The 26,675-nt window shown below is 40.3% G+C and overlaps 1 protein-coding gene across 3 annotated transcripts in view; it reads right to left on the reverse strand.

Moving 5' to 3' along the window:
• The window catches only part of ESR1 (estrogen receptor 1), a 204,852-nt gene that overhangs the window by 135,009 nt on the left and 43,168 nt on the right, over positions 1-26,675 (reverse strand). For 2 of the 3 annotated variants that reach the window (XM_070417451.1, XM_070417452.1), the window contains exon 3: positions 6,613-6,729. In XM_070417451.1, the coding sequence (XP_070273552.1) occupies positions 6,613-6,729 (117 nt within the window). The remainder of the gene's footprint in view (positions 1-6,612; positions 6,730-26,675) is intronic. The other variant, XM_070417453.1, reaches the window with a different exon arrangement.

A 26,675-nucleotide genomic window follows, 5' to 3' on the forward strand; every position in this document is an offset into this window, starting at 1 on the left:
GCTAAGTATAATACTGAAAGCTATATATTAATTCTTATTAGGTAGGTGTTTATACGTGTTATTATTACCCTCATCTGATAAATTCAAAACGGATCTGGAGAGGTTTAGTGTCTTGTCACACACACGCATCTCTAGCCAGAGCTAAAATTTGAACCCAGGTGGTCTGAGTCCTAAAGCTAAAGTCAACCACGATGCTCCACCGTATATGAATAATAGCACCTAACATCTGTGTACCGATATGTAATGATCCCAATATAACTCATGCCTTTGCTTCTCAGAATAGCCTGGTGAGGCAGTTGGTGTTCTCACACAGGTATGTATTCTGTGAGATGGGAGCCATAAAGAGAGGGAGATAAATCTAGGATGGGCAGGACTTCACTTGTCAACAAGATGCATCCTCACGAAACTAGCCAGAAGCTGAAACCACAAAGTACAAAGGGCCAGCTGGCGAACTTGAGCTTGCTCCATCCCTGAGAGCCCTGATATCAGCAAGGTTCAAACAGGTGGGTGAGCTGAGGCAGCGGGAACCACAAGGCCAACTCTAACCCTAGGTCTGTCGAGGGAACAAAGGGACCTGGTCATCTTTTTAAGTGGATGGTCTCCTTTCCACCATTAGGTAGCCTGCACTTTGCGGTCAGCCAGTGACCTGTCTCTCCAACACCATCACGTGGTAAATGCTCAAGAAAGGTCATTTGTAAATGATTGAGGTGAAGTTTGGACTTGGCCTGGCATTGGTTCCGTAAAATTTTCTAAATAACACTGCTAAAATGTTAATACAGAAGAAATGTAATAATAACTGGTCTTTCAAAGCAAGCTTTTAAAAATCTAAACACCAAAGGATAATTTTGTGTGTTTCTCATAAATTTGTATTTGTTCAGTCAGCCTTAAACTAAAGCACATGTTGCCTCTAGGTGTAACCAGAACATATAACTAACTCCCTGCTTTACCTTAGGAATTCTCTTAGCGCTGGAGTATATTTCTGTGATTTCCAAAAAGTCTGGCCACAAGGGTGTTGGATAAGTTTTTAAGCAAACATCACCAGACTGGCTTTTGTGATATTGAATCAGGAACCTGTCCAAATTCACACTATCTTTTTAGCCTCTTTCTTTCTCTGTGCCACAATGCAGAAATCAGCAAGTTTCCCCAGCTCCTGGGACTCAAATCTTAGGCATAACTATGACATTTCTAATAACAGAAAGCTTAGTGATCTTCTCAAAGTCAGATCTCAACAAACTTTTTTTTTGAATTCTTGCTTTTATATGGCTAAATAATTTATAACGATATTATAGCCATCTGCTCATATCACTATTAACATCAAACTCCTTTTTGTGACACTTCCCCCTCAGAAAAAAAATTCCTTTTCCATGCTAATTAATGAAGAGAATAGATTTATAGTTGTCCATTCCAACAGGTGTTTGCAGTTGCTAGCTGCTCTACAAATTTGGCTGGAAATATAAATATGATAACTGCGGAGGTTGTTTCTTATATCCAGAAACTACCTTTAACTTTAGATTCTGATCTTTCCATAAGTAATCTGAACTTAGATCATAAAACGTAATTTTTTTTAAAAAAATCAACCTTAAACAATACTCTGATGAGACAAGTTTGAATTCTTAAAAAAAAAAAAAAACATAACATTTAAGATTTAAAAGATGCTTTTGAGACCACTGAATCCTAAACCCATATTTTTCAAATGTGAAAAGAGAGTTCACAGTAACTGAGTCCTCTGCCCAAGGGTCCTTGGAAGAGTCAGACTCATACACTTGACCATTAGCCAGGATTCCTTCAACTTGACAAAGTTACCTTTTTTTAATACCAGAATAGTCTAAAGCTGTGGTCGGCAAACTGCGGCTCTCGTGCCACATGCGGCTCTTTGGCCCCTTGAGTGTGGCTCTTCCTAAGCCTTAGGAGTACCCTAATTAAGTTAATAACAATGTACCTACCTATATAGTTTAAGTTTAAAAAATTTGGCTCTCAAAAGAAATTTCAATTGTTGTACTATTGATATTTGGCTCTGTTGACTAATGAGTTTGCCGACCACTGGTCTAAACAATTAAAAAAGAAAACAGGCTTTACAACATTTTTGGAATTATTATCTAAAGATAGTGAAAACCTTTGGCCTGAAGAGGGGAAAAAAATGTCCTTTTTAAATTATATTAAATATTAAGCAATATAAAGCAGTTAAATATTCAGCAATTCTTTTTAAAATATCCATCAACCTTTCCATATAAATGTTTTTTGGTACTTCTGCTGAGTAACTAAGCCAAGTGTTTTGCTTCATGTTTTTGTTAAATAGTCATATTTTGTGTCCATAGTAATTGTTCCTAAGTCATAATTTGGGTCTATGCAATATGAATATGTTATGTGCGCATGTTGCTATCTTTCGTGATGATCTAAATCACTTAGGTCACACGGTACAATGAAAAGAGCACTGAACCAAGAGTTAGGAGTCTTGGCTTCTCGTCTGAGCGGCGAACTAGCTGCTGAAGTTGGACAAGAACAATGAGCTGAAAAACAAAGAGGTGGACGAGGTGACCTTTAAGTTCTTTTCAGCTCTAGACACCATTTATTATCCCAACCGCAATCATTGAAACAAAAATTAAATACATGAGAATTCATAAAGTCTCAGGCTTACAGGATTCAAAAGCCACCATTCATTCATACAATTACTGCCATCAAAGTTCTGCTTTTTTTGTTCTTGGTGTTAATCTTCAATCGAGGATATTTTTCCATTGACTTTTAGAGAGTGGAAGGGAGGGGGAGAGACAGACAGAAACATTGATTTGAGAGAGACACATCCATTGGTTGCCTCCTGCACATGCCCCGACCAGGGCCAGGGATGGAGCCTGCAACCAAGGTGCGTGTCCTTGGCTGGAACTGAACCTGGGACCCTTCAGTCCTCAGCCCAAGGCCCTATCCACTTAGCCTCATTGGCAAGGGCAAAGTTCTCCTTTTTTTTTTTTAAGTTCTAGCCACAGAAATGGTCCTTACCTCATTTCAAGAGCAATTTACTTTCGCAAAAGCAAATGATAGGAACAAGAAAGACCCTTTCTGAAATGTTTGCCAGGTCTTTAAAAACTGTCCTCATTCAATGTGAGACATGGTCATTCTTGGAAAAGTAAGTGGACAAGAACAATGAGCTGAAAAACGAAGAGGTGGACAAGAACCAAAGTGACCTCTCCATAAGCAATCAAATTACTTCAGCATAAAAGATTAAATCAGTATTCTAGCTATAACAAATAAAAATAAAAGCATGATTATCAATATCCATTGGTTAATTTTGTATATGCAGTGAACGTTAAGTAGCCTTACATTTGGTTGTATTTTAATCTGCATTTGTAAGCCATTGCAATATACACGTGCATACACAAAACCTACATCTGGATAACTCAGTGAAATCCAGGACATCTGAAGCCAGCCTGTACTTTTCCAGAAGTACTGGCCCACATCTACTCCTGGGTTTTCCCGCCTTATTGTGTCCACTCATCAATATATGAGAGAGGCATGAAAATAAAAACACATATTTGTATTCAGCACTCCAACAAAAGCTGTCGGATTGCTACATAGAAGATTCCTACACTGACAGGGACAAGAGTGAATGAAGCCAGAGGTCCCTTCTATACGTAAGAGCCTATGGTACTCTGTCTATACTAGTACACTTTTTAGTCCAAAATCTGAAAAGTGGGTATTTCAGGTTGTGATAGATTACACAAATGGCCCAAATTTTCCAACCTTTGCCAAAACTCTGAAGCCCCCTCTCACACAGACTGAGAACTCAGCCACTTGTCCTATTTTGGCCCATTGCATATCACCAAATAATGTGAGCAACGGCTTGATTGAAATGGGCTTGTGATTTGGGGCTTGCTCTCCTGGTGCCTCTGCCATTATCACGGGAACATGCCTGGACTAGCCTGCTGGATGAGAGGTATAAGAAGCCAAACCGAGTCATCCCAGCCGCTCTGGCCGAACCAGCCAGCTGACTTCAGACATGTGAGCGAGCCCCGCCAAGCTCAGCAGCCTCCTAGCCGATCCCCTGACTTGTGAATAATATCCCTACTGTTGTACACCATTGAGGTTTTGAGGTGAGGCTCTGTTATGCAGTGAAAGCTAACTGCTATACAGCTTTTTACTCCCAAGCAGGTATTTTCCCTGACTCGGAAAAACAGGACTCATGATTCTCAACCTACTATTCATAGCATAGCCCTTACAGTGTACTTTCACTCTTGCTCATTCATTCTGTTAGTTCATGCCACATCTGGTATCGACTGCCTATTACACGCAGGCACTGATCTAAGGGCTTGCAGTACATCACTGAACAAAATGTGGGAGCATGTTTTATTTGTGTGTAAACTCCCATCTGGAGCTTACAGGCATCAAACTATAAACATTATCTAAAAATTAGCGATACAATGTTTTAGAAGGTGGAAATGCAATAGAAAAATAAAGAAGTAGAGAAGGGTTGAGAGACTGAGAGTGCTGTGGGATGTGTGGATGAAATAAATTGCACTATTAAAAGGGACTGTCAGAGTAAGGCTCATTGGTAGGCATCCTAACAGATTAAAATAATGTCTTCATGTAAGTAAATCAGGCACTCTAACAAACCCTTAGGGCACTTCAGTGAATTTATTCAGCCTTGCCATTAAGTTGGGGGTAGGTATGTGGTTTTTTCTTTTATCTGAAACTAAAGATTTGATGTCATGGGTAGAGATTCAGTTTTTTTTTATTGATGTTTAGAAAAAAATTAAATTCTGTGTTTAAGCTTCCCAGATGATAGACCAAGTGGACTAAACTGGTAGTAAACTAAAACAGATAGATATTTTACAGATATAAATATACATATACAATTATATGTATAGACACACAGACTGGCTTTGTGCAGTTAAATTATCTAGAGTCCTATTTAAAAACAGTGGGAAGACTTTTATTATGTCTTTACATATTAAAATTTTTGTTAAATTAAAAATGAGTATTTATAATTTATACTTATGCAGCCAGACTGCATCAGGGTATTAATTGGGAAAAACGTATTTTTTATGAAGTGGGGTCAATGTATGGGTACCCTAAAAGAAAAATGTTTTGGACATATTCACACATTGATTAGTTCAGCTTTCAGAGAGAATAGACCAGACTGGGCTTAATCTATCTATAGCACCAAAGAATATTCAACCTGGACCCCACTATTTCAAATTAAACTTTTTATGAGTAGCTGTTATATTCCTGTCACTTATCAAGTTACCTTAAAAAGCTTATTTGTGAGTTTAATTAAGCCTGACTAATTCTCCAGCCATACAAAGAAAGATGAATTCCTTAAGTGTTTAACCCATTTATGACTCAAAGTATCATTTTCTTAATGAGGCTGTTAAATTCTTGGGATTAATTACCCTTTAAATTCAAGCTGCTTTCTCAGACATTCAAGACATCAAGTCACACCTCACACAAGACGTGACTTCAACATTTCATCTGTCCCTCAAGAGAACTGATTCCAAATGCTGTATTCACAACCTCAACCTGGCAGGTTACTGACAATGGAACTCAAGAATCTTTGGTGGTAAGTTTCATAACAATCAGGCACACTTTCTTCCTGATTTCCATCCTTGGTTTTTGTTCTCCTTCCTCCTTTATACAAGTATTAATGAGCTAAAGGTTAGCTGCCCTCTATCTGCATAGTCACTATTCTTTTTCATTGCAGCTTTGTTATCCTTAACTCATCCCAAGTCTTGTCTCCTTCAGAAAGTTTCCCCGCCCCCACAATTGTGATCAGCAGGGAGCCCATCATCCATCCGCCACCTTTGGTATCATCCTAAAACACTAAATGCACCCATGACTTTATTTTAATTACGAACTTCCTATCTGTTCTTTCCTTGTATTTTGAAGGCTATGCAAGACTAGAAGCATTGTTCTTTAACACTAGATTCCCAAAATGCAAGGTCAATCAGCACTGGATTCCTGTAAAAATAAAAACACTGGAAGATTGGAGACAGGAGGAGGACAGAAAACCACACATACACAACACCCACAGCCACAAAGACACAAGCACAGGTGCAGATCCTGAGGGCCTTGTGTTTGGTCAGTGCTCAGTACTCATTTCAAGGCTCCCAACTCTGAATGACTCAACTTCTAAAGGAAAAAGCTGCCTTTTGATTGAAATTCAAATTCCCTAACACATGTTAAGATTATAAATTAGCTATTTAGCTTTCACATTTACAAGTCTCAGTTTATGAAAGTTTATTCTCCAATATAATTTTCTAGCATTAGTGATATAAACAGTATGGGAAGAATCTCTCTAGAATAACTCCCTGAGCAATCTTTCTTTCCTTCTACCACCACCTCCCATACACCTTTCTTTAAAATATTAATTATTTACATTTAAACTATAAAACACAAAATGGTTTTATAAAACACAGCATTTCCAGTTCCAATTGTTTCCTATTTTTTAAATAAAATGTATTATAGAAATACTTCTGTTGCAAAGAAAAATAAGAATAGGAAAAAAAAAACGTATTAAAAGAGAAAACACTAAACTCCCATGGTTACTGGAATAGAAAGAGCCAGCACTGAGTAGCAAACACAGACATCCATTGGGAGTGGGCACCCTGTGTTGAAGGTACCTACCACCTTTCATCATGCCCACTTCATAGCACTTGCGTAGTCGGCAGGCCTGACAGCTCTTCCTCCTGTTTTTATCAATTGTGCATTGGTTGGTAGCCGGACACATGTAGTCATTATGTCCTATTAAAAGCAAGAGGACAGAATTAATATTTTTTTCAAGAAACGTAGTCAGTCATAATATACAAGTGAAGCTGTCTGGAGGATGTTTTCATATCACTTGCTTGGCCTTACTATGTTGTTACCTCAGTCCATCATCCTTTTTCAGTCCCTTTGTAAATGCAAAAAATTCCCCAAAAACCTCCTAGACTTAATTTCTGCCTCAGCCAAGTGCTTTAGGAGTTCTTTGGGCAAATCACCTTCAGTTCACGCTGGAGGCTAAGACCAGCAGGTCATAATTATGCAAGAAGTCCTTCAGAAGGCTGGTGGACCTTGGGCTTTAGCAAGGGCTAAAAGCTATGCACTGATGGTTCTGTTGAGACAATGGTGGCTGAAGGCAATCCCCTAAACCAGTGGTTCTCAACCTTCCTAATGCTGCGACCCTTTAATACAGTTCCTCATGTTGTGGTGACCCCCAACCATAAAATTATTTTCGTTGCTACTTCATAACTGTAATTTTGCTACTGTTATGAATCGTAATGTAAATATCTGATATGCAGGATGTATTTAGGTGACCCCTGTGAAAGGGTCGTTCGACCCTCAAAGGGGTTGCGACCCATAGGTTGAAAACTGCTGCCCTAAACTGATAATCTTTTACTGTTTACCAAACTTTACCTTTGATATGTCTGTTTGCTTTGCTAAAGGGCAAATGTGTATTCCAGTAAATAAAAAGCTGATGGGTCCAGAGATTAAGTGAGCCATGACACTAGAGGGTGAGATCTTCGCCTGGCTTTCTCCATGCCTTCTAAATTTATATTTCTCATCTAGTATATCCATTTATGCACAGCCCCTTCTCCAGATTCTGAACCCTTGCTGCAAAAGACTGTGGCAAGTTCACACAGCTTATATTTTGGGGCATGATGTTTTACATACACTCACAAGGTTAGATAGTCTCAGCAGATAAAGCCTTTTTTTTTCTGACCAGGCCCACTAGATAAAATTATTATCAAAATAAAACTTAGAACTTTCAGAGAGCTTCAAAGTGGCATTTTAAACACAATTTAAAGAATCTTTAAGCAGGTATTCAAATACAGCCTGGACACCTAAATTCAAGTTGGGGTGGTGAGCTGGGTGTCGGCGAAGTTCAGTCTTTCAGTTGGTAAGTTAGTCCATCACTTACTAGTAGGAGGACACTGACCAAGTCAGTAACCATGTCCAGGGCTCCTTTTCCCTCTCTTTAACCTACAGAAAACCCACTACATAACATTATTCTAAGAATTCAATGTGAGAATACATGTAAAGGGCTTACCACAGTGTCCCAGATATGGTGAGAACTCAATAAATACTATTTTTGTTATTACTATTACTTTACTATTAGTCCTCTTTCTTTTCTCTCTTGGTTTTTGAATCTCTCTTTCTCAAATGCTTTTCCATTGGCTTTTATCACATGCAAGTCTGTCCCACAAAAAGGTCTCCCTCGATCCCACATCACTGTCGAACTTCCATCTTATATTCTGCTCCTCATTGGCAGTTCAAATCCTCAGAGATGTCTACACTCCAGGAATCCTGTTTCTTCCCCTCTCCTGCCTAACTCAACCCATGCTAATCTGTTTTCCACCTTAGTTGGCCCACAAAAGCTTCTCTGATATCACCAATGACTGTCATTGCTTAATTAAAAAGGTATTTTCAGTCAACATTATCCTTGATCAGAAGCATCAAATGGTTCTCCCTTCCTCCTGAAACATGCTTTTTTCTTTTCATTTGGCTTCCATCACAAAAAAAAAAAAAAAAAAAAAAAAAAACTCTTTTAGAGTTCCTCTACCCCTCAGGCTGTGGCTTCCCCATGTTGTTGGCAGATTCACCACCCAACATGAAGCCAGACTTGTACAAGGCTCAGTGTCAGGCTCTCTGCTTAATATTCTCCCCATGAAATAATCGATTCCACACCTATGGTTTCCACTGTCATTAAAGGCAGATGACTCACAAGCATATACTCCCAGTCCGCCCTCTTTTTGGAGCTCTGGGTGCATTATCTAATTGCCTACATGAAGTTTCTATTCCAAAATTTAGAAATCACCTCTATTTCTTTATCCATCAAAAAAAAATCTGGTGTATAGCATGCAGAATATTAAACTTCACAAATGACTAAACACTGGCATGTTTATACAAAGAAGTCCATTTATATAAGTCTAAATCCTTATACCCCTTGGGGACATATCCTGAATTTAGACTGAGCAGATGATAGGTTACTATTTTTAAATGTGTTTCCCATTTGAAAAAAAGCGGGGGGGGGGGGGGGGGGAGATATATATTCCACACTCTAATTGAGTCTTTCCTTAAGTCTATTTTCCCATTTACAAAGGCAACATGTAGTGTAATGTTTGAACCACAGAACTCTTTGTTCTTTATTCAGTATAAGGGTCCGACCAAATTAGCATAGAGTGGAGTGGGGACTTTACAAGAAGTGTTTGTCTCATAAAACTTGGTTCTCCATCTTTAGATATATGATAAAAGCCATTGTATAAACAGGCACCTGATTAAATTAACATCTCATTCTTCAAATGCTTACTAGGAACCAACCAACTACAGCAGGGTTACAAACTTGTAACTTTAGTAAGAGACCACACACTGCCTCAAATATCCAGGCATTTGATTGTCCTTATCAAGAGGGCCAAATTGAGGAAATAATAGAACCAGAAACAAATTTACCTGGGCAGATGTAAACCCTAAGCAGAAAGTGTATTCTTCTGACACCTCAAGGAAACTTAGTGTTTGGTCTCTGATGGTGTTGTATGCAGTACATGTTGATTTACATAAACTCTAAGAAAATGAATTTATATTAAGCTTCAGAAGAAAATAGTCAATAATCATTTGAACCAAAAATTACTTTGATTCACTCTCTCTCCCAAAGCTAGCTGTTTTGCAGCCCGAAGATGGGAGAACTAAATTGGGTCCAAGGCCAGCTGGCTATAGAACCACATGGAATTCCCAAACTAACATAAATCTCTGGATTTGTGCAACTGAATTCACACCTTAACAAAATGAACAACAGAATCATGTTCCCAATATAAACCTTTTGTGACAAAGCTAAGTTTTCTCCTGCCTGAACCACAATAAAATTTAGAATTTATAAATTGGCAACAAGAAAAATTGATAGCTACGTATTTGACATATACCATTAAAACAAAGTCTTCTTACTCAAACACCATTAACAACTCTTTGTAAGTCTTCAACTTACATCAGAAGAAGGAAAACAACAAACATCCGTTTCCTAAAGAGAATAACTTGGTAAAGGTATGTTATTAAAGCAATTGACTTAAGTGGGTTCGAGAAGAAACTTCTTTTTAAATTTTATTACTTGGTTTCGTGAAAACAATGCATGAGAAAATCCTTCAATTGAAGTGGAGTTCATTTTTTTAAAAAACAACTCACAGCAATGGTATTAGTGAAACATACAGCATTTTTACTGAAGAGACTGAAGAACTCAGGGTGCCTGTGACCAGGTTGGCCCCAAAGTTCCTTTTGCAGAGACCTGGATGAAGCAAAAAGCTGGCAATCCAGATGTGAGGTTCAGGTGAAGTTTTGGAGATACAATCACTATTTTCTCACCCACCAAAAATTAAATATAGAAAGCCTTTGGGCCAATGTAGGGCTTGAATAATAGGAAGTGGAGAGCAAAGAGAGTGAAACATGCAGGAAGCTTGAAAGGTAGGGAGAGAAGACTTCTGAGAGCAGAAATTAGCAGGTAACCCACAGCTCCTGGGGCAACCGCTCTTTCCTAAGCTTCCCTGGGATTCTTTCTCTTGACCTTATGTCCCTCCTTTTCTTCTTACTTTTCCTCTTTCAGTAGCAGTTGTTTTTGCATTGTTATCTTTCCAGAGAAAGTCTACATTTGTTAGTTACAAAAATAAGCAATGACCCATATTCAGAGATTCAAAAGAAATATGAAAACAGCAAATTAAAACAAATAGGTGTGGATGTGGAGAAAAGGGACTTTTGTGCACTGCTCGTGGGGATGTCATCTGATGCCACAACCCTTATTTTTTAAAATGAGCTCAATAAAGGTAGGCATAGTACTCTGGGGGGTTGAAGAGGAATGCATCAAAATAAAGGAGACTTTCATGAGGTTAGACCAAAAGCCAAGTATGAAAACTAGTAAAAGGTTTTGCACCATCTATACTAATAAAAGAGTAATATGCTAATTAGACCAGGTCGACCGGACATCTTCTGGAAAGCCACGGTGGCGGGGACCGAGGCAGAGGCAGTTAGGGGTGATCAGGCCGGCAGGGGAGGGCAGTTGGGGGCAATCAGGCCAGCAGGGGAGTGGTTAGGGGGCAATCAGGCTGGCAGGCAGAGGTGGTTAGGGAGATCAGGCAGGCAGGCAAGCAGGCAAGCGGTTAGGAGCCAGCGGTCCCAGATTGTGAGAGGGATGTCTGACAAAATCGTGCCTAAACAAGCAGTTGAACATCCCCTGAGGGGTCCCAGATTGGAGAGGGTGCAGGCCGGGCTGAGGGACACTGCCCCCCCCTCCACGAATTTCATGCACTGGGCCTCTAGTTATGGAATAAACACTTACCATTTCTTAAAGCACATATGAGCACATAGCTAACTGTTCAGATTTGTAAGGTATGGAAATGAAAATGAATTCTCAAATTAAAGATAAATTAACTCTCCAATGTTTAAGCACCCACAAATCAAATAAAAGCCAATTTTACCTAATCTATCTAAAAGCTTCATTGGAAGTTCCCAACAAAAATATTTTGTTTTCAGAGTCCTATTCTTTTATACCTGCTTGGCTACTTTTACAGTCTCTTATTAAAGATTCTCATTGCATATTTGCATAAAATTAACTTCTGTTTGAGTTATGTGCCAATAGTTTAAGATGCCAAATAAGATGTCAAAATCTGTATTTCTTTCTACTTTTAAGTACCAATATGTATGTATATGGAGTATGAAATACAGCTTCAGGTTGAATATGAAATCAGAGGACCCTACACAAATTTGCTCAAAAAGAAATCAGTGACTCTTTAGTTTGATTGGGAAAAGGTTATATTTTTCTTTAGGTGTTAAGGTCCAGAAAACATGTCAAAACATAGTTTTGAGCCTAAGCGGTGAGAAGATAATAAGGATCTGCTCATGAACTTTCAAAGCACTGGTCTATAAACTAGTAACCACCCCTCCCTGAGTGGGAGCTTCCAGCAGACGTTTCTCCTCAGCTTGTTCATTTCACACTTATGCTCACTTCCTGTCTGGGAGGCAAGTACATGAGAGAGTCTGACCAACATTCTCTCCGCTAAGAAAACCGACCCTGTTGGGTACTAAATGTACTGTGTTATGTGTGGATTCTTTCATTTAAACCAGCAACTTTCTGAGGAAGAAATTATATTAATCTCTATCTTACAGATGCAAAACTCTGATAAAAGCTATAAACCCTGTCCAAAGCCACACAGCTAGCAAGTGGCAGAGAAGGGTTTTGAAGCAAGGTCTCCCTCATTGCAGAGGTCAAACTCTTATGCACCCTAACAACCTTCATACGTGGAAGGCCCAACTTGCCCAAAGGGAACTGTTATCTACTTTCCAGAAGTAACAATTGTCTACAATTGCTTGTCCGCTGAGTATTCTGTTTTTTAAGGAACCCGGGCATAGGGAAGTAAAAAGTGAAGAATTAGTAGAGCCAATTTCATTGTTTTCTATCTAGCATATCTGTAAGATTAATACTGTGTAAGGCCAAATCAATATTGAATTCTGCGGGCAATAAATGTTGACCTGGATCACAGGGATGAAATGGAAGGTCCAACTCTCTCAGACATGATTGTACGGAGGAACAGAAGTCTTGCTCTCCCTTGCACACTGAGAAACAAATTGGCTTCCTGTACCAGCTCCATTTAATCCAACCCCCAATTTATGAGGGATGCTTTATCTTGGTCATGCTATACATGGTCCAAAGGAAGAGTGTTATGGGATTTGTCTGGTAAAACTGAAGAACTGGTCCAAACAGTAATGTTGTTGGGACCCAATAGCAAAAAGGAAAGGAAGACTGGTAGGGAATCTGTTGTAGAAATGAGAGCGCAAAAGATTTTTTAATGAAAATGAGAGTGTATTATTTTCATTAAAAAATGAAGGATTAAAAGTATCCAAAGTTAAGCCAACAACAACAAAAAAGTCATACCAAAATATGCACTAATCATCTCTGAGTAGTAGTAAAGTAGGCAAGGCAGAGAGACGATGTAAAAAAAGCTTGAAATAGCTTTGCCAAATTTTCAGGGCTAGAGGAGGAGGAGAAAGTCAAAGATTCTAGTGGTTTGTGCCAGGGTGTCTTAAAAATTGTTCTTAATATTAATCAGAAAAAGGATCTGATTTGAGAGGGGTGGAAAAAAGAGGTGGAACAATTTTAAGCATGCTGTGTTGGAGATTTCAGTAGCACGCCAACAAACAAGTACCCCGTAGGCTATTCTGAAGCATGGGAGTCATGTCAAAATGAAGTTGGAGATCACATGATCCAGAAACTCCACTTTTGGGTATATGCCCAAAAGAATTAAAGGCAGAGGCTCAAACAGCTATCTGTACACCCATGTACATAACTCCACTATTCACTATAGTCAACAAGATAGATGATAATATGTAGTACATACATCAAATGGCATTTTATTCAGCCTTAAAAAGAAATCAAATTCTGACACATGCTAGAACTTGGATGAACTTTAAGATATTATCCTAAGTAAAATAAGCCAGACACAAAAGGACAAATATGTTCCACTTATATGAAATACCTAGAGTGGCCAAATTCATAGAGAAAGAGAGTAGAATAGCAGTTACCAAGAGGTGTGGGGAAGAGGGACTTGGAAACTTTGGTTCAATGAGTACAGATACCATTTGGGATGATAAAAAAGATCTGGAAATGGCAGTGGTGATGGTTATCCAACAATGTGAATGTACTTAATGCCATTGAACTATACAATAGGTCCTTGGGTTACGTGGGCAATCCGTTCCTACGGCGCCACGTAATGCGATTTTCGCCGTAAGTTGGAACTCACCTACATAAGCACCTATGTCACTCACATGGAGCACAGACACAGCAGTAATGGAGTGAAACAGTAAAAAATTTAAAAGAAAGATAACAATTCCTGACATTTACTTGTGGTAAATAAATATTAAAAACATAAAGCACATGTGTACATACATCAAAATGACAGAACTTTTTTTTTTAATAAATAAATGGGAGATGGCGACATAACCACGAAACAACATACATCGAGTCCGACGTAACCCAAGGACGGCCTGTACACTTAAAAATGATAAATTTTCATATGTCTATTTTACCAGAGTTTTTTAAAAATGAAGTGGGTGGTATAAGAAGCATCTACATGAGGAAGGGCAGGAAAAGGAATCCAGGTGGTACCTTTGCAATTGGCCTGTGCAGGTTGTCTTCTGTGTGACTGGGCCCAGGACTGGCTAGCAGTATTGGCCAGGTGTTTCTATGGGCCGGGATCATGATAGGTGATGTCAGCCCTTGATCTCATCTCAGCATCACACCAGTTAGGTTACAGTTAGGTACTAGAATTCCCACATTGTAGAAGCTCAAGGCCACTCGGCTAGTAGATGGCAGAGCTGCCATTAAAATCCAGGTCTGTGTCATTCTCAAGTCCTTGTTCCTCTAGGAACACAACAGTGGGGTTGGTGAAGTAGAAAGAACCCCATAACTATGGAACCAGAATGCCTAAACAGTGTTGTACTAGGAACTATAATACAAAGAGAATTCCCTAATGCAATTACTGTATCATATCATTGGAAAGTCATTTCAGAAGCAGCAATAAAATTATTTCCAGAACCTAACACTCCCATATACGAAAAATGAACCACATGAAATATATTCATCAGTAGATTGTGACATAACATTATCAAAACCTTCCTGGAAAACAATTCAGCACATTCTAGCATGAAACAGAGAAAAGAAAGTAGAGAGCAAGGTATTGATGAAATAAATAAGGAAGTTGTATTCTGTGACAGAACAATATGGTATTCTATTTAGAAATATTGACTCAGATATTAAAGTTAATATTCTTTTTATTTACAGCTGATGTAATGAGCCAAACAAAATGAAACAGAATTTGGCTGTCTCATTGAACACATTCCTAACACTCCAGTGAGGACTTCCAGTATGTCATAGTTTGAACTATTTCACAACCACATCTGTACGTAACGAGGCACAAATAAAAACGGCATGACAATAATGCATCCCAAATTGTTTTCCACATCCTGTCAGTTCTAGTATGTCTTATCAGTGAACTCCACCTTCCAATGGCATTTTACCCCAATTTTTAAGTGAAACAAAGACATTTCTTGCATCCAAGTATATTTTTAAAGGAAAACCATGTCCAGGAATTTCAGGAAGGATAAAAGTCCTGGAGAGTGGCTTTTTCTAAATGAAAATGAAGTAAAGAGGAAATCCTCTATCCATCTGCCCTGGGCAGACCCCAGTCTGCTAAACATCTTGGCCAGGGCAATGGCCCTTCTCCTGTCCTGCCTCGCTTGCCAACTGTAAAACCACAGTTGGTTTAAGCACCTGGCACAGGATCAAACCAACAGCTGCAATAGAGGAAAATATAATGCAATCAGTGGCCACCATCTCATTGTAATACCTGAGACAGTAAACCAGTTTAAAGAATGCCTCTTGGGGCTCAACAAGTAGCAAGTGCTGTTCCACAGCCCAAGAAAAGACTTCCTGAAATTGTCTCTCTGGGACAATAGGTAAGCGTCAAACAAAGGAGAACAGTGTGACAATGGGTGGGATTAGCTCATTTCTAGGCCCCTCTCCTTTGCTCTGTTCAATTGTTTGCAGGGGGTTTGCCAAGCTTGCTTTTTTCCCCCCACCCCCAAGCTTTCTTTCTACCTGGAGTCATTTAACGTCTGAACACGGGTATCCTACAGCAGGAGAAACGATTTCCAACTGTCTTTGTCCAAAGCTGAAGAATCAAGTGGAGGAAAATGGCCTGGCACTCAGACAAGAGGGTAAAGCTCAGAGACCCTGAGTGGAGCTGTGCTTCCGCCCTGGATTCTCAGAACAGCTAATAAGTACAGAGTCCCACTTCCCACTCCTGGGTCATGGGTGCTGCAGGAGAGCGTGGAAGACCATGTTTACTAAGACCTGTGTGGTGCGGAATGTGAATGCCCCTCAAGCTGCCACCCCTGAATGTTCCCTTGTAGACTTCTGACCCTCTAACTGCTAAATAAGGGGTTTCGTCCATCTGCAGGAGCCCCCCAAAAGGCACTCCCTCGGCAAAGTTCCTCCCAGGCATCCTGATAAAAGTAATGAAAGAAGATGCAAGAGCTTTTTGTTGTTGTTTTTCATTCTCACCTGAGGATATTTTTTCATTGATTTTTAGAGAGCGTGGAAGGGAGAGACAGAGAGAGAAACATCGATGTGAGAGAGAAACACATGCCCAACCAGGGCCAGGGATCGAGCCTGCAACAGAGTTATGTGTCCAGGACTAGAATCGAACCCAGGACCCTTCAGTCCACAGGCAGACGCTCTATCCACTGAGCTAACCGGCTAGGGCAGGAGTTTCTGATTCAATGGTCTTCTAGCACATTTAACACATGACTTTGGTCATTCTTCTTTTTTAAGTCTGTTTTAAAAGTGAGGAAACAAACCCAATGACAGTCTGTCAGGCTTAGGAAGAACTACTAGTGCATTTTCTCAGCTTGAATAACAATTTCACTTAACAAGTAAAAATAAATGGAGGTGGGTTTCATTCATTGTATTGCCGATGAACCTTTATAGGATGGCTGCTTATAAAATAAAACCTATGCATAAGGAGATCTGTTTTGTATTTATTTGACTTATTTGCATGGTAAATTTAAGCCAAAGAAGCATAGATAATTTTGTGTAGTTTGTGGTCCACATGGTTAGGGACAGTTTCTTTGACACAGGCCGTAGTAGCCCTGCAGCCTGGAGGAGAGCTGTGTGAACATTAGATGCTCAGGAAATGAAGGGGTGCGAGGCAGGGTGGCGTTAAAATCTGCATTGCCTGGGCATCCAGACAGCTCAAGTCTGGGTGGTCATACTGCCCCGTGGGGAGAACTCTCAGCCGGGCCACTTCACAGTGCTTGGAAGGAGTTTCATGTCTCAAGGGTGCTTGGGCTTCTCAGTCTACACGCTTGTCCACACCGCATTCTAATGAGGAGAACAAGAGCCTGGGAAAATCTAGAGTCTCCTTTTCCTCCCTGCCCCAGAACTAGCCTCAGGAATGAACATGACCTAACTGCTTGGCCTGAACATGACCTAACTGCTTGGATGTCTTGGCCCCACGTCCTCAGCTGTAAGAGGGATGGGAAGGATCTGCTGATCACTAGGGCCCATTCCAGTTCTAAACATCAATTATTCTCTCTTCTCACTTCCCTGAGGTCCACGTTTCCTCTTCAGCTGGCTTCTCGGGGTGCCACCTTGGCATTTTCTTTACTGCTTCAAGAGCGTCTACCTCCTCCTGAGGTCCCTGCACCCACTGGGAGGAACACGGGCACGTTGAGGAAATGTCGTGGTACTAGGAGCACTGACTTGTCTTTGAGTCCCTGACTCCATGTGATCCCCAGTGGCTACTAGGAGGCCCAGAGAGATAATATATATAAACGCTTGGTCAACCATAAAACTTTGTGCCAGTAGAAGGCATTACTATGGACGTTAGCCATCTAAAAATGAGACCTGTAGATACTGATATGGAAAAATCTCCAATATATATTATTCAGTAAGAAAAGCAAGACACAGAATAATGTATAGAGTATAATGCCACTTATGTTACCAGAATATACATATCTACATATATATATAATTTTTGGAAGAAACTGTTAATAGTGCTTATCTCTCAAGAAAAGCAGTGTGGGTTTTGGCATGGGATGAGAAGTCCTGAACTTTTCATCATGTGCCATCTTGTACTGTTTGACATTTAGCCATGTGTATTAGCATTTTTTTTTCTTTGAATAATCAAAAAATTTCTTTAAAATTTCTAACCGACACGAGCCCAGCATCAACAATGTCCATTTCTTCTCTGGTTCTGCTTCCATCATCCCGTCCTGTGGTTATTTCTCTCCACCCTGCAATCCACAGACTCGGCAATTAGCGTAACCACCAGGACCCTGGTCAGCCAGGGAAAGGGCTGCATTTCTCTAACAGAGAATAGGACAGAGATTGAGAGTGAGCTGTTTTTCGATCTTCAGATACTGTAGCAAAGGACAAGTAGCGGAGACCCCGACTGCAGCAGAGGCTCCAGTCCGCTCCTGCTCTTGTGTGTCTGTGACTCTCCTCCTGGCCGGCACCCTTGCTTTCCAGTGACCCACACCTGCATCCCAGAGGGGCCAACATCACCCTTCACCCTGGGCCTGATGGGCTACAACAGGCACCTGGGCCGTCTGGGCCCTGCCCAATGCTTGGGGACAGCCCCGTTTCCCCTTAGCAAGCAGGACTGACTCCAGGAAACTCTGTGTCCCCTTTTCTTGCCTGTAAACCTGGCAGGACAAGGAGCCAGCTCTGGTCAGGTGGCCGCCCTCACTTGCAGTGTCCCTCTTAGAAGCATCCCTGCCCTGAGCGAAGGCAAGAGAAGACAATGGCAAACAGAACACATGGGTTCTCTTGTCTCACCAGCTGGTTCCACGCCGGTTTTGTTCTCGGTTTCCTCATCTGTCTGAGAGTAATTATCATGCTAACTTCCTAGACTCCTGTGGAGGATTAAATGAGAGGATGCATTTAAACCCTGTCACATAGAGCCTGGTACAGGGTGAGGACTCATTAAACATTAACCATCGTTATTGTTAGATCTCCAGGCCAGAGGAGCTCAAATCTGTAGGGACAGCACCTGAACGACAATGCCCTCAAACCAACTCGTAATGACCTGTCGTTTGCTTAGTAGTTAAGCAATCCTTTTTTACCCTTAACCAATTCTCTTCAAATCACATAACTTGTGAGGCTATATTTATGCAGTCAAGTGTAAATCACCCAAAATACTTCATCTTATCCAAAAAAATTCACTCCAATCAGCATAAGCCCAGCTGTCAGACCTGGGAACTATTTGAACGCTTGAAAAAGCAAGCGAAAATGTAAGAAAAATAGCCATGAATCAAGCTTCTTGACAAGATACATTCAAACACCTTTTTAAACAACCGAGAATCCCAGCCTAACTGTCCAGGAATGTGGAAAAGTTGTAATATGCCTCTATGACAAGAGCTAAAAACTAGACTAATAATTTACTGCTGGGCTTTTTTTTTTTTTTGGTCTTTTTATAACCTTCACCCGAAAATCTTTTTTCCATTGATTTTGAGAGAGAGTGGAAGGGAAAAGGAGAGAGAGAGAGGAGAGAGAGAGAGAGAGAGAGAGAGACATCAATGTAAGAGAGACACATCGATTGGTTCCTCCCACACGCTCCCCGACCAAGGCACATGCCCTTGACTGGAATCAAACCTGCAACCCTTCAGTCCACAGGTTGACTCTCTAACCACAGAGCCAAACCTGCTAGGGCCACTGCTGGGCTTTGACACAGCTGCCTCTCCAGTCAAGAAGATAAAGGACCAATGTCATTTACAGTCAGAAGTCAGCCTAAAACTATAAGTGGATCTGAACTCCAAATCCTGATCCAGCTACCTGAATTATCCCAACTGCTTACAAAGGAGAACAGGAAAGAGGAACTATATTTTATTTAACAGAATACGTTTCAAGTGTTACATTTGGCATAATTACCTTTTTGAAATCTACTCTCTATTGATTAATAATTTTGTGCCAGTCCAAATTCTCATTTTGAAGTGGCAATTATAAAGGTTATTATAAAGTATGGTGTGTTTTTTCTGATTTACTACAAATGCTAGGCTAGCTTAGAAGCAGAGCCCACTCATTGGAAATGCTCTCCTAAAGAGATTAAATTCTTTGGTACCACTCTCAGAGGCACAGCAAGAGATGGACTCTTTGGACTCACCCCACCATAAGAAAGTCTACTCTAGTAATTTTTACATCCAACAAGTTTTAATTTAAACAGTGTTTGCCTCTAATTCCACACTATGGAAGTTAAACACTATTTTTCCTTTTTTAAGTATATTTTAAGTAAGGGAAGTCTAGTTAAAATTTTTACAAAAAGAAGCGATATAGCTTGGCCGGAGTGGCTCAATGGCTGAGCATCGACCTATGAACCAAGAAGTCATGGGTTCGTGCCTGGGTTGCAGGCTCAATCCCCAGTGTGGGATGTGCAGGAGGCAGGTGAACAATGATTCTCTCTCATCGTTTATATTTCTAACTCTCTCTCCCTCTCCCTTCCTCTCTGAAATCAATAAAAATATATCTTTAAAAAAGAAGTACTATAGCAGTAACAACAATGAAGAAAATTTATTTATTCAAGGAAGTTTAATTCTCTGCTAGATTCAAGAAGCTATATGCCTAATATATTAAGAGACCCAAGGATACACTATCTCTGCTCTCTGAAGCTTGACTTTCTTCATAAACTAAAGAAGCATAAGTAAGAGGTAAACATCCACAGAGATATCGACAAAACTCTGAATTTCTTCTTTTGGTTTTGTAATAGAAATATTAACTCATTTTCAGGTGTGGATATGAGAAAAAATTCCATATTTAAGAAGTAAGGGCAAGGGCGGGGGGGGGGGGGAAGGATACTTATGTAATACCCTTTGTAATACTTTAAGAGGAAAATAAAAAAAAAAAAAAAAAAAAAAAGAAGTAAGGGGTACAGATCAATTTAGAATCAAAATAATGAAACGTTAAGGCATTTGCTCTACTTAGCTTCAGAGCGGAAAGCTATCCTAGAGGAACCCTGATAGAGCCAATGGAGGTGATGATGACAATGACTCTTCACAGAGCACCCGCAGTAGGTTAAGCGTGATCTCTAACCACTACATCAACCCCGCCAGTAGGAATCACTGTGCCATTTCTCACTGAGGAAATGGGAGATTGGAGACATTGGATACAGTAGATGACAATGGGTGTATGGCTCAGAATGCTGTTCTTTTCTGTGGAACAGCCCCCCTACATGGGCTGAGTGAGCCTCCAGGATCGCCTCTGAAATGTGGCTCTGCCTCATGATGGTGGCCAATTGGAAAGCAGGACCAGTTAGTGTAGGGGGGTGTCTCTGACCAAAGCTGAGCCAATCAGAGTCCTTCCCTAGTATTTGCTACTGGAAGAATGTCACTGATTGAGCTGTGGCAGTTGTTGCCAGGCCTGCTTCCCACCTTTGGGAAAATGCAGGTTTATAGCAAGCATGGAGCTGGCACACAGAGAAAAACTGAGGCAAGGCTGGGGTCCTGCCAGGCTCTGGGTCCCTGGGCCTGGGGCACTGAAATCTGGCTGCACCCCTAGCTAAGACACTCAAGAGTGCTCCCACCAATCCGGCTGGCATGGCTCAGTGGTTGAGCGTCAACCTATGAACCAGAAGGTCACAGTTAGATTTCCAGTTAGGGCACATGCCTGGGTTTGGGGATCCGTGCCCAGAGTGGGGCATGTAGGAGGCAGCCAATCAATGATTCTCTCTCATCATTGATGTTTCTCTCTCTCCCTTTCCCTTTTTCTCTGAAATCAATATAAATATATAATGATAAAAATAGAATGCTTCCACCAAAACTCATTCCCAACCCACCCCACCCCTCCCCCAAAGCTAGTTTGAATTGTATTTTGGTCACTTAAAATGAGAAGTCCAAATACATGAAATAATTTTTCTAAGACTGCACAGTTGATAAGCATAATAATGATCATTAATATTTCTATAACAATTTATAGCTTGTAAAGCAAATTATCATGTAATAATTATTTCATTAGCTATAGTTTATAAATTAGAACAGAATATGATCCAGATTAAAAATACAAAAACACATTGAGGGTAAAGAATAGTTGTTCTATTGTCTATATTGTAAGTCATGAAAGTTTAAAAAAATAGGTGAAAAAAGAAAATATTAATGAATTTGACCCCTTCTGGACCTACTGACACATATGGACCTACTGGACCCCCACCCCTGAAATGACTGCTCCTGTGAAGATTTTCATAGAAGAATGTTACATTAATCTGATTCATATGCCTTTTTATAATAGTTCACCCCACTTAATTAATTGGTAACTGAAACAAAGCCAGTTTTGAAAAAAGGAACAAATCTCCACCAAGTCTTGCAGAAATAAATCAATCTGATCTGTTATTTCTTGGTAAATGATTCAGTCTTTCGTTTCTATTCCTTTCCTTTCAAATGTACTATTAATAATTTAAATGACTTGATTCCATGAACTATAAATCACAGCAATCCCTAATCCAGTTATGGTCTTAAGCAAAAGGGTGGTCCTTAGCAGGTCAGCTCCAGACAAGGTGTGATGTGGTCTTGTTTCTATTTAAAATTCAAAGCTAAACTCCTTAGGGGGAAAAAATGAAACAATTGAAAGTAATGTATTAATTCACAAATTAAATACTAAAAACAGACAGGAATGGATCAAGAGGCAAGGTGATGGGCCAGAACACATCCCAAATTCAACCCCTGGTCCTGTTGTTCAAAGGTCCAAATATATCATTTAAAATATTTTTTCAAGGATCAGCCTCACTCTTCTTCCAGTCATTCAGATTCAACATCTCAGGATCACCCCCTTCCTCTCCCTCCAAACCCAATCTGTTGTGAATCACTGCCAGTTCTACTGAATCGGCTACCGGCTCTTCTTGGGCAAAACAGTCCTTCCATGTGGTGCTGGCAGACCCCACATCAGATGCCAGGATGCACACTGGTGACCCTTTATTGGTCTCTGGTTCCACCCAACTTTCTTTACTTCTCACCTTGTCTATTTCAATGGTTTCATGATTCCAGCATATTTCACCACACGCACGCAAACTACACAAGAGCAAAGGAGCTCAGTAACAGTAGCATTTTCAAAAGAGCTCTCTTATCAAAGAGGGAAGAAAATGTAATATCTCTAAAAAGAAAATCCTGAGTCACTCTTTGGATATTTCTAAAAGTTAATGCAATAAAATATTCTGTTTCTGCCCTGAGGCAAGAAGAAACAGCTCTTCACAGGGGCACATTATCACAGGAGATGCCCTATCCAGTGGTCAGCAAACTCTTTAGTCAACAGAGCCAAATATCAACAGTACAACGATTAAAATTTCTTTTGAGAGCCAAATTTTTTAAACTTAAACTATATAGGTAGGTACATTGTTATTAACTTAATTAGGGTACTTCTAAGGCTTAGGAAGAGCCACACTCAAGGGGCCAAAGAGCCGCATGTGGCTCGCGAGCCGCAGTTTGCCGACCACGGCTACCATTGCCTGACCTGGGACAGCCACAATCCACCAATACCTATACAGATCTCAGAGCTCCCTGGACTTCAGACAGTTCATCCCAGAAGACCAGAGAGTCAGCTCCTTGTCTCTGAGAAATTTTCTATCTTAAGGTCTTCTGTAAAAGTAATAATAATAATAATAATAGAACCATTACAGTGATTTAATCCATTATGGACAAAGATAACTCTTGATAACTCAAGAGGATTTTTCTTCCCTTTACCCGACTATTTTCAGAAGAAAAAATACAAAATTTCTATATGAAGAAACAGGAGCAAAATGAATTGCTAGAGGTCATGTCATCAGTCGCCTTTGGTGCAATTGGCACAGGGAGTTCTGGCAAAGGGCAGACAATAAAGGTGAAGATACAGTAGTGCACAGACTGCTCAACTAATGCATGCAGTCCCCATGTGCAGCATGCTTTCATATGTGTGTGGCCCTCATGGCAAACATAAGATGCAATGCATAGGAAAGCAACATTCCTTCAATGAAAGCTTGCCAGGATGCATTTTCTCAATCAGGGGACACTGAGGACGATTGTGACCATTGCCATGCCCTCAGATTGTATCCCCTTTCAAAGCGATCCTTTTTCTTGAAAGGTCTGGGAAATGCTGACTCCTGCATAGTCCAAAAGGCTAAGACACCAAGGGAAGAAAACCACATTCCAACTGACAGCTTCAGAAATGTCAGTAGTTATCCATCCCTATTCAGATCAAAGCTGGAAATCTCTTACTAATAATAGTTCTCTTGAATAACTAAATGTGAAGATTTTGATCTAGTGGGGACACCATTTAGGAATATAAAGGAGACTTTCTTATGTTGTGGGACTTCAGAAATATGAAAAGGAAGTAGAGAGCTGCTGCCTCTGGACATCAGGATTGCAATTCTTTATTTCAACAGGGTTTCAGGTCTACTATCATGCAACTGTGGTCAATAACCGATGGCGATATCCATGTTCCTCCCACAAGGCTGGCTCTTCCCCCTGGGGATGTGCGGTTAGGATAAACAATCACTGTTTGGCCACATGATGGAAATACTTCATCCTTGCTGGTTTGGCCAGCTGCTCTAAAGACCTGGACTCCTGGTGGTTTCATTAACACAAGGCCTTTCACCTCCTCTGCTATAGTTGCTCAACAACTCAGAAGGAATAATACTTTACTGTAATGTCCACCTGACTCAATTTCACTTGGGCTCATGAATAAGAAAATAAAAGCTGCACTTGTCCTTCTGCAAGAACAGAATAAAGATGTTTTGAAAATAAGGTATGAAGACGTGCTAGACACGCAACAATCTTTCTCTACTGAGGAAAGAGGAGAGGAAAAACTAGTGTGACATTAATGAATTGCAACATGAATTTTAAAATAGTGTTTTTATTATACAAGTAAAAGGTGCTTATTGTGAAAAAGTAGAAGTGCAAATAGGCAAAAAATAAAATTTAGCCATAGTCCTATCACTCACAGATAGTCACTGTTGATATTTTGCAGTACATATCTCCAAGGTTTGTACATACTTCTTTCCCTCTCTGTATATGTGTGAATATGTATATTTATGTATGTACTTATGTATGTGTGTGTGTTCATGTACACATGTAAACACACACATAAAAGAAAATGTTTACAAGAAACCCTTGACTCCAGCTCAAACTCTTTCTCCTCTCTTGTATTCAGAAAAAGTGTCTCCCTAAAAAGTACTTTATGATCAGTGTATGGTACACAGGGCCCTTAACAGTACTGGTATTTCTAAGAAAAATGGATCCAAAATTAGGATTGTGACTTGGCTGCCCTTGATTGGTTCAGTAAGCTGACCTGAGAACAAAGGCAGGGGCTCCTCAGCCCAAAGGTGAACTCACACACACCTTGCCCCTCTGGCTCCTCTCCTTGCCCCTCTGGCTCCTCCCTGACTGTGCTCCCTGCAGTAAGTCAGCAGGGAGCAAGGCCAGACCAGGTGGCAGAGGGAAAGAACCCATTTCTGGGATCTGAACTCATATATTGCTGTTATCTCACATGTTTACACCAATTGCATCAATAGTATCAACCTGAAGATGAAGTATTGTAGAGAGAGAGCAGGGGAGAGGAATTGAAATCCTTCGAAAACCCTGTTTGTAGTTGATAAAGGCTCATCAAACCATTTTCTTCCTTCTCTGAGATCAAGTTTACTGCCATAGTTTTAAAAATTAAGGATGTATCTAAGTTTATATTCCACTAATGGTCCACATTATGGGAAAGTTTACATCAACTCTTGGAAGTAAAAGTCTCTAGTCATTTTTTTAAATAACATCCTTTCATACATATCTCATAAAATTAAAAACAGAGGAGAAAAAAATCAAGTAAATTGCAAACATAAAAATTGTGGAGTATAAGATGAGCCTACCTAAACATGTCTCAGCTTGGGACCATTTTCTTTCACAACAAGTATCAAATACATCTACCCTCATGATAGCTACATTATATATGACTATAGAGGAACATTTCTAGATTTTTATTAACATCACTCCCTTGTCAGACTTCAAAAAACAAGTTGAAATAGCACATTACATCCTGGAAACAAAGTATTATCAAACTTTGGCTACATAACAGATTTATTGATAACTAGATGCCTGATGCACAAAATTCGTGCAATGACCTCGGCCCTAGCCCCACCTCTGCCTCGGCCCCCACCCACTTCGGCTTTGTCTGGAAGGAAAGACAGCCAGAAGGATGGCTTGTCTAATTAGCATATTATGCTTTTATTATATAGATGAGAGCATTGCAGAGATATGCATGAAATAGGTTGGTTTTTTAAACTATATTTTTATTGATTTCAGAGAGATAGGGAGAGGGAGAGAAATAGAAATGCCAATGATGAGAGAGAATCATTGATCGGCTGCCTCCTGCAGGCCCCACACTGGGGATCAAGCCCACAACCTAGGCATGTGCTCTGACCAAGAATTGAACTGTGACCTCCTGGGTTCATAGGTCCATACTCAACCACTGAGCCATGCCAGCCGGGCTAGGTTTTTAAAATATATCACAAATGGTAAAGAAAATCACACTCTTTTAAAATGCTAGATGATGTGCTACCATATTAAACATGCATAAGTGAGCAGCAATCATTAACAACAAATCACAGGACGCTTACGATGAAGTGGAACTGTCTGCTAGGTCCACGGGACAGATACCAATTTACACACTGCCTCCCCCATAATGTCTTCGAGTTTACCCCAGAGCACTGGACCTGCTCCCTCCTGTCAACACAGAGTGTTAGCTTTGTCCCTTTAGACTGTGTTGAGGCATCTCTTGCAGTGCTGAGCTTACCTCTTCTGTGGTTTAATGTATATTCACAACCTTTCCATCTGTGTGCAAGCTGGGTCCTGAATTGGAGTTGGGGATTTGCATTTCTCCCAGTACTCACATAAAATGGCCACTTAATCAATATCCATTGCGTGAAAAACCCTGTTTTCAGTCCCTGAGTTCAGAGAGTTGGCCCTCTTGGGAGGGTGGCGAAGAGGCTGTCACTCAGACAGGGAGGTCTGCAGGTGTGTACACAAGTGCTAAGAAGAGTGCAACAAGGAAAAGCAAAATGGAGAGAGAGACCATCCCTTAGAAGTTAGGTTGGATGGTGAGAAGGGGAAGAATGGGATGTACCAGAACACACAGGCAGAGGACTAACAAGTCCACGAGGGGCGGGTGAAGGCGTGGA

Source organism: Myotis yumanensis, unplaced genomic scaffold (assembly GCF_028538775.1).
Source record: "Myotis yumanensis isolate MYYU_CA2020_CCGP unplaced genomic scaffold, mMyoYum1.0.hap1 SCAF_6, whole genome shotgun sequence".
Lineage (NCBI taxonomy): Eukaryota > Metazoa > Chordata > Mammalia > Chiroptera > Vespertilionidae > Myotis > Myotis yumanensis.